This window comes from Dendronephthya gigantea, unplaced genomic scaffold, assembly GCF_004324835.1.
Source record: "Dendronephthya gigantea isolate DGI-Jeju-01 unplaced genomic scaffold, DenGig_1.0 000066F, whole genome shotgun sequence".
NCBI classification, from domain to species: domain Eukaryota; kingdom Metazoa; phylum Cnidaria; class Anthozoa; order Malacalcyonacea; family Nephtheidae; genus Dendronephthya; species Dendronephthya gigantea.
In genome coordinates, this window is record NW_021163076.1 from 188,635 (window position 1) to 198,236 (window position 9,602).

The following is a 9,602-nucleotide window of genomic DNA, read 5'->3' on the forward strand; positions in this document are numbered from 1 at the left end:
TCTCGAGCTTCCTCTACCGTTTCTTCAATACTGACAGTGAGTTTACCTTTTGAATCGAATCTGCAGTCAGCAAAAATTAACATCAAAAGTTCGCCGCTTTTTTAACACGATATTGTTGAAACTGTGTCGACTATTATTGGTATAACAACTTGGATTTTTTTAAAAACACAAAAATTAAATTACCTTTGAAATGGTTTTTCGTTCTCTTGCAGAATCAAGTATTTCTTAATTTTTTCTTCGTTCCCCTTGTAAACAGTTTTCCACTCGTTCTGGGCTTCTGCATGAATTTTTTGATTATTTATTTGCCCTCGTTCTCGTTTAGCCCTCAAACAATAACGTTCAATAAAACTCTCATAGTCTCCTTTGGGATCCCGATATACGACATAGCTCTTAGATACGGCACAAGTGCCAAACAGCGTTGAGCTGCATGTTTTATTAATTTAAGTCACATATTTAATTTCACAAAAATATAGATTGATTGATTAGTTTTGCTTGACTGCTTTTGTAAGTTAAATCCGATTTATTTTAGAGTCCAAAGTACACTGGTCTTTAAACAATGTGTTTCATTCAGTGGTTTCATTTGAAGTCCGAATGCCTCCGAACCCCGCTGATGAAGAGCGAGTTTTATAATAATACCGCTGGATTATTTATTTGATCGCGGTAAAAAAACATGGCGTCAGCTTAATATTGGTAATAATTCCATGTTCAGCATACACCAATATACATACAACATCCTTTCTTAAACATCTATTGTATCATATCATATCATTAAGCATCATACTATATCACACCATATCATATTGCATCATATAGTATTGTACTATATCATACCGTATCATACGGTGTCACACTGTATCATATTGCATCATACTATATCATACTGTATCATATTGTATCATAGTGCATCATATTATGTCATATCGTATCATATCGTATCATAGTGCATGATATTATATCATATCGTATAATATAGCATCATATAGTATCATACAATATCATACCGTATCATACCCTATCATACAGGGCCTCTTTTAAGATTTTTTGCGTGGGGGGGGGGCAATTTCCAAAGAGGGACCTTTGCCTCAATTAGAAATAACCAGGGGTGGCGCCAGGAATTCCCCGACACAAAGGCTAAGTTCCCCGACAGGGGGGCTGGAGGCCATATTCCAAACAAAATTGTTTTTGCAGTCATGCTCACCTGATGGTATGATCGATAGTTGCTGTGGCAGCTGTGAAACCGAGTTGTAATGGCCAGGACCTGATGAAACATATGAAAGAAACAAAGCCCTAGAAGTAATTGCTTGTTGGGGACGTACATTAATGGATTAGAGTGCTCTGACGTTATTATCACAATTGGAATTCCTAATAAATTAGCCATGCCCATGGCAATAAGGTCTCCGAGAGGACCGCCAAAAAAACAGTTCGTTCGTAATGTGTTACTTCCGCAAAGTAATCCACATTTTCGGGTATAAATCTACCATATTCTTGTGACCTATCACTCCTCCATTCTTGTATCAGTAAAAGCCTAAGCAATTGCGATAACTGCTGTACGTCCACATCACGTGTTAAACCTATCGTACGCAGATGGCTTATAATGTTTTCCACAATTGATATAGATGAAAATAAATTGCTCAGTTGGAATGCCACAGTGGTAAAAAAAAAATTGTTATCTCCCTGTACTTCAACTTCTTCAAGTCCAAATCCTTGCAAATGTCCTGCAAGAGTCATTTTATGCGACACTATATCACCATGATTCGAACTTGTAACTAAAGAACTAAATTCTTGGAATTGATTATCAAGACCAATAGATCGTGGAATGTTACTTTTTTTAAGTAACCAAGTCGCTCCCAAATCTTCTAAATTTCGGTAGATTTGAAAGAAAATTTAAGGCTGAATAAGCCACTGCAAGTTCCGGTTTGTAGTTACTTAAGGGGTCTTTATGATATGCATGGTCGTTGACTTCATCGTTTTCGTGAGGAAGAAAAGATAATATAATATTTTTTATCTTGTTTATATCTTCTGTTGCCAGTTCATTGATTGTCTTGTGACAGATGACCGTCTTATCTTGTGAGACAATTTCATCATCATTTCCAGCTAAATCCTCAAAGCCAAAATGCTCTGACCTCTTTGAAATGTCAACCAGCCCTGTTCGTGAATTTGTATTTGTTGAGGAAGCAAAAGCAGCGACCATATCACCGGAATCCTGTGTATTTAGCTTATTAAAAAGCCTACTACAATCATGGAAATTAATTCGTAGACAAAGTGTCATTTTGCACATTTCGCCCCCTCTCCCCACATACAATGTTGATTTTTAAGTGAAATCGCTTCCATGTTCCATGTCTTGATCAACATTGTACTTGGGGGGGAGGGGGATATCTTACACTCGTATTACATTGTATATTTTGGTCATTTATCACTGTAAAGTAGATTGCGAAACGTTGATAATAAAAAGTCTACGTATATTATTTCCATGATTGTCTGAATTTGAAGACAAAAATTGAACGGCAATCTAATAATCTATTATAGAAACAACATTACAAGATGAGTCGACGGCCTAACGTGAAGGCGCACACCATATATTACATCTTAATGATTTCATGAATATGCATATTGGTATTGTTATTGGTATATAAATCGTAGCATAATATGATAATTCATAGCAAAATATAAAGGATATCATTTACAATTTTACTAACATAATACGACGCTTATTTGCTCTTCTATGAGAAAGATAAATCGCTTGTGTTGCACGGAGGTTTTTTGATCTACGTTACAGTTTATATTCGCTTGGATTCGTTTGCTATGAACAAACGTTGAACAACCAACAATACATGGCATTATATGACAACAACATTCACTTATAATAGTTAATAGCTAATAGCTAAAGAATGCATTAATCAGAAGATGGAAAATATCCACTTGGATAAACATAATACCCACAGTAGCATTACTGCTTTTGAAATGCAAATGATTCACTGGAAATTTGGCAAATATTTTCCATCCACATGGGGAAATAAAATTTATAAATTGCAAATTTGGTACAAAATATATTTGGTGTTGTAGATAAGGCTCGTCAGTTCTGAATTATGGCTGAAAGTAGCGATTCCATAGATCCTGATAAACCACAGAGAAGTTATTTAATAACTTACAGTCAAGCAAATTTAAAGAAGTTTCCAACTAGACAATCATTCGGGGCGGCTGTCGCTGAAGCGTTTGTTTCATTACGAAGTAAAGTAACACCACAACACTGGGCATGTTGCTTAGAGAAACACGCCGACGATGGTTTTCACTACCACGTAGCTTTGAAACTGACCGGTCCCAAGAAGTGGTTAGAATGCAAACGTGCTCTGCAAACAAAGCATGGAATATCAGTCCATTTCTCAGATCACGATGGATATTACACAGCGTACAAATACATTACCAAGCATGACGACAATGTGTACCATAGTGAAAATCATCCCAACATGCAAGAAGTTGGATCTCCCAAAACGAAGAACTGCCAACGTGCGTATCGTGCCAGGCGTTCAAGCCGTGAAACTGCGACAAGTAGTTCTCAGAGCAAGCAGGAGCCTCCTAACAAGAAACGCAAAAGGCTCTCAAACGTCGATGTGTCAGAGTTTATTGTAAAGCATCAAATCAAAGATCAAACTGCACTACTTGCAGTTGCTAATGACCAAAAAGAAGAAGGGAAAAAGGATTTGGCACATTTCGTCCTTTCTCGCCCATCAAGGTGTCTTGACGAACTTATTAGCCAAACCTGGAGAATGAATGAAGCACCAAAAATTTTGATGAGACAAAAATCATCCCGAATGGATGTGATACGCGAAGCAGCTTTGGGAGACTGTGTTGAAAACTGTGAGGGATTGTGGCTGCGATGTGCCAAAGAAGTATTATATAACAACAAAATTCACCCAGTTATGTACGCGGCCACAGTAAGAGATCTGTTACTGCTGGGAAGAGGGAAGTACAGAAACCTCATCATTGTCGGCCCGACTAATTGTGGCAAGACATTCATGTTCAAACCCCTCGAGATGTTATTCAATGTCTTTTCCAATCCTGCAGCTGATAGGTATGCATGGGTAGGAGCGGACAAGTGCGAAGTGATTTTACTCAACGATTTTCGCTGGACAAAAGACTTGATCGAGTGGAAGAGTCTCTTGCTGCTCCTTGAAGGTGATTTGGTGAATCTTCCAGCTCCTAAGAATCATTACGCAACCGATGTTTGTATCAAGACAGACATTCCAATATTTGCTACATCGAAGGATATCATTAAATACAGAGGAACATATAACACACAACATAAAGTTAAAGATGATATGATGTCCTCACGATGGAAAGTGTTCCAATTTAATCATCAAATTACGAAGATAAGAAGGTATCTCCGTGTCCACATTGTTTCGCCACACTCGCACTTACGGGAGACTTAAATTAAACAGTGTTAAACGTTCCACGCTTTAGCTGCTGAATTGAACATGTCACTTTGTACATTACTTTACTTTATATATAAGATATTATTACTGCATAACATTATCTTACTGCGATTGTTGTAATCTTTGTAATAAATTTCTACATGTTACCACATGTTACTGTACATGATGTTACTGTACATGTTACTATAAATATTGTATATATTATTATATATTTTCACATGTTACTACATGTTACTGCTACTTTATAAAAAGTATATATATATACTTTTACCATTGCTGCAAACAGCTCACCTGTGATCGTCCCTTCATACTGCTCACAGAGAACAACGCCTTTGCCGTAAGCTATAACTATCATAAAATTAACATTAGTGGCACCTTCTTTTTGACCTTTTGCAGTGCATCGGAACTTTAAACCCTCGCAGCGTCTTCTCCATATGCGAGCACGGGGTGCCCTCGCTTGATCATTAGGGTTGCTCTTGTATTGAAATCCTTTACCATCCAAATAGAAAGAGATTCCTTCGGTCCAGAACTTTTGACTAAGTTTCTTACTTCTGATCTTCTGGCAGAATTTTTTTCTCATTTTTAGATCACCTGCATGCAGCAAACCTTTCTTTCTTGATGTTAGATATCGGTAACCATCTTTATTCAATACATTTCTAACCGTTCTGTTACTAACATGTGTGACACCACTTTCTAACTGAACTCTTTTAGATGTAAAGTTTCCCAATTCTTCACGTAGTTTTGGAATTGTACGAAGTATGTTCCGTTCATCTTGAACCGACAACTTTTTTGGTCTGCCTTGATTCATTTTCCTCCTATCAAAAACTGGCTCACCATTCAATGGTTTTTTTGCATGTTTGTATATTGCCGCCTTAGAATATTGTGGAAACATTTGCAAAAGCTTCTTACCTCTAATATTAGACAACTGGTATACAGCTCTAATTTGGGCAGAATGCTCTGGCGAAATTTTATTCATCATCTTAAACAATAAAAGGATTAGTTCTATCAACAACGCAGAATTTGATGTACACAAAATATATTGACTAAACGTTACGGCCATGCTGTTGACAGTTTTCGTTGGACGCCTCTCTTAGTTAATCTATACGATTTTATGATTCAAAATATTTCCATACAGAAATTAATTGGAGAACCATACAAATGCATATATCCGCATTTTCTATGATTAATTGAAACTTACAGAACCCAAAAATTTAGCCAATACAGTCACATGGTCATTTATCCATAGTTAAAAATAATATAAAATTTAATGGTAATATTCAAAATTTTGTTGAACCCTTCCCCCCCCAATTATTTAAAGATACACCCCTTCAAAAATGATTTTCATTCCACTACGTTAATCTAATTAAAAAACTTGTAAAATCATCTACAGTTTGAAAGACAATAGCATACAATGCCAACATAAGACATAATTCAGCATATAATTCTTATATAACACCCCCCCCCTGGCCGCCCCCTCCCCCACCTAAATTATAGATTGTAATATAGCAGTAGACCGTTACAAGAACAAAATGTTGAGTAAGTTTAGCAGTTAAAATTAGATAACTCACGTATAATGCCTTTCGTTGCTTGGCACAAAATGACCAATTTACGACTTTTTACAGACAATCATGGAAATTAATTCGTAGACAAAGTGTCATTTCGCCCCCTCTCCCCACATACAATGTTGATTTTTAAGTGAAATCGCTTCCATGTTCCATGTCTTGATCAACATTGTACTTGGGGGGGAGGGGGATATCTTACGCTCGTATTACATTGTATATTTTGGTCATTTATCACTGTAAAGTAGATTGCGAAACGTTGATAATAAAAAGTCTATGTATATTATTTCCATGATTGTACATCTTATATAAGCTGTATCCATGCCGATCTTGTTTGTCTGGAAAAAACCGTACGCTCTACAAATATCCGTTTTCAATCTCACAACCATTGGGATCGTCTTAACAAATCGCTGTACCGCATGAAAAAGATCTAACTTAACAGTTACATCTGGAAAATCTGTTTAAATAACCCTTTCCATTCACAACAGTTAGCTATGATTATGCCTTGTAACCTTGTCCCTGCTTTTTCATAACATTGTTTTAATTCAACAAAAATTCCACTCACTTCCTTAAAAGATTCCCCGCTGGTGAATCACCAATGAAGAACTTTCTAATCTCTCCCTAACACACAGAACAAGCATTTTCAAACTTTTATCCATTTACCATCAGTTTTCCTATTGAAACCAATGTTCCCAGCACTCATATCGTTATAAAACAGGTTGTCAAACATGAAAGAATAAGATATAAATGCCGACCTTGAAATCTTTTATGGGTATATGTACATATACACACATATATATACACACATATATATACACACATATACACACACACACACACATACACACACACACACACACATACCCATACCCATACACATAAACACACACACACATACACACACACATACATATATACGTATACACATACACATACACATACACATACGTATACATATACAGATACACACGCACACACGTACACATGCACATAAATATATATATATATATATATATATATATATATATATATTATATATATATATATATATGTATGTATGTGTGTGTGTATATATGTCTGTAAATACGTGTGTATATATACGTGTGTATATATGTGTGTATATATGTGTATATATAGGTTATATCGTTATGTTTCGCGCACGAATATATGAATATTACGTAATCAGCTATATATTATATGACGTCATATAAACTTCACTGGTATTATATTATAGCTCTATATATACGTATGCATTATAAACGTTATTGACGCTATGTGTGTTATAGGCATTATAGGTGTTATAGGCGTTATTGGTGTTATTGGCGTTATTTGCGTTGTTGGTGTTATTGACGTTATTGGGACACCGCGGAAATTGGTATAGACTTAGCCGCAATTCTCAATACTTAGACTTCAAACTTGGTGAGAAAAAAGATTTATAAATATTCAAGAAAATATGTCTTGCACAAAATATTTGAAGCTTGCACACGGTAAAAACGAATCGTCTGAATTAATAACCTTGTGTATACTTTAAGCCTCAAAATGGCCATTTCACAGCGGTCAGATGTGTTCGATGAGCAGTCAAAAGATTGCAGAATGCGTATTCAAAAGATATATTGAACTTTTTTTAAGATATTCAAAAGGTTTCTCTTTGATAGCGGTACAGGAATGCACAATTGTGAACCAGCGATTAGATTTTCGGGTTGAAACGTCTTAAACACCAATTTCTGCGGTGTCCGTTATTGGCGTTATTGGTGTTATTGGCGTTATGAGCGTTATAGGCGTTATAGGCGTTATTGGTGTTATAGGCGTTATAGGCGTTATAGGTGTTATAGGCGTTATTGGTGTTATAAGCGTTATTGGTGTTATGAGCGTTATTGGTGTTATTGGCGTTGTTGGCGTTATAGGCGTTATTGGTGTTATAGGCGTTATAGGTGTTATTGGTGTTATAGGCGTTATTGGTGTTATGAGCGTTATTGGTGTTATTGGCGTTATTGATGTTATAGGCGTTATAGGCGTTATTGGTGTTATAGGCGTTATTGGTGTTATAGGTGTTATTGGTGTTATAGGCGTTATTGGTGTTATGAGCGTTATTGATGTTATTGGCGTTATTTGCGTTGTTGGTGTTATTGGCGTTATTGGTGTTATAGGCGTTATAGGCGTTATTGGTGTTATAGGCGTTATTGGTGTTATGAGCGTTATTGGTGTTATTGACGTTATTGGCGTTATGGGCGTTTTAGGCGTTATTGGTGTTATTTGCGTTATTGGCATTATTGGTGTTATTTGCGTTATTGGCGTTATTGGTGTCATAGGCGTTATTGGTGTCATAGGCGTTATAGGCGTTATTTGCGTTATAGGCGTTATTGGTGTCATGAGCGTTTTTGGTGTTATAGGTGTTATTGGCGTTATTTGCGTTATTGGCGTTATTTGCGTTATTGGCGTTATAGGCGTTATTGGTGTTATGAGCGTATGTATGTATGTATGTAAAACTTTATTTAAAGACACAACCCCCGACAACAATAAGTTGATTTCCATGGGGGGCGTCTACAAGATTAAAAATTACAAAAATATAGGGAAATAAGGACTATATACAAGTTGGTGTGACCCCAGATATTATAGTTAAAATGTGTTAGAATATATTCGTAAGGTTGGAGTTACGTTTCAGCTGGCTTTTGAATGCATGAATGGACTCAGCCTGTCTGGTGTTGATAGGGAGACTATTCCATAACTTAGCTCCACTATATTTAAAGTTCTTTTTTAAAAATTCTCTTTTGGGCTTAGGAAGAGCCTGATCTGTAAGACTATTTCTAAGTTCATAGTTAGTTTGCATTTGATTGCGTCTAATCAAGGTTTCTTTCAACGTGTGACCTACGTAGTTGTTCAAGACTTTGTATATTAGTATTGATTTACTAGTACGTCGTCTTGTCTCTAAGTTGTCCCAATCAAGAGATTGAAGAACATCAGCAGATCTAACGTCGTAACTCGCACCGGTTATGATTCGGGCTGCACGGTTTTGAAAAAGCGTTTTTGGTGTTATTGGCGTTATAGGTGTTATTGGCGTTATAGGTGTTATGAGCGTTATTGGTGAAATTGGCATTATTGGCGTTATTGGTGTTAGGAGCGTTTTTGGTGTTATAGGTGTTATTAGCGTTATAGGCGTTATTGGTGTTATGGGCGTTATAGGTGTTATTGGCGTTATAGGCGTTATTGGCGTTATAGGCGTTATTTGCGTTGTTGGTGTTATTGGCGTTATTGGTGTTATAGGTGTTATTGGTACCATGAGCGTTATTGTAAAAATAATTCCAATTTAATTGAAAACAGAATATTACTGCATGTGAAATACTGACACTCGTTCCGTGTTTCCCGTGGAAACAACACTGCACACAGTTTTAAACTGTCTAGAAATACCATCCTTTTTACATGAACAGGTAATTGCTATATGAAGTAGGCACAGCTATTTTTTATATCAATGTCACTTAGGTAATGCATTTGGACACAGTATCATTTTCAAGGGCAACATCCTGATTCTATCGGAGTAACCACTTCCGGTATCTAGGTAATTTAAGCCATTTACGATAGCGGACTTAATTTGAAAACAATGATATTTGGTGATAAT

At 36.3% G+C, this 9,602-nt stretch overlaps 1 protein-coding gene across 1 annotated transcript; it reads left to right on the forward strand.

The window, feature by feature from the left end:
- The first annotated feature begins 8,177 nt into the window (after positions 1–8,177).
- Positions 8,178–9,297, forward strand: LOC114530781 (putative cuticle collagen 75). The gene is made up of 2 exons (XM_028552402.1): positions 8,178–8,379; positions 9,035–9,297. Exons 1-2 carry the CDS (start codon positions 8,178–8,180, stop codon positions 9,295–9,297), a joined length of 465 nt encoding a protein of 154 aa, XP_028408203.1.
- Positions 9,298–9,602: the final 305 nt, after the last annotated feature.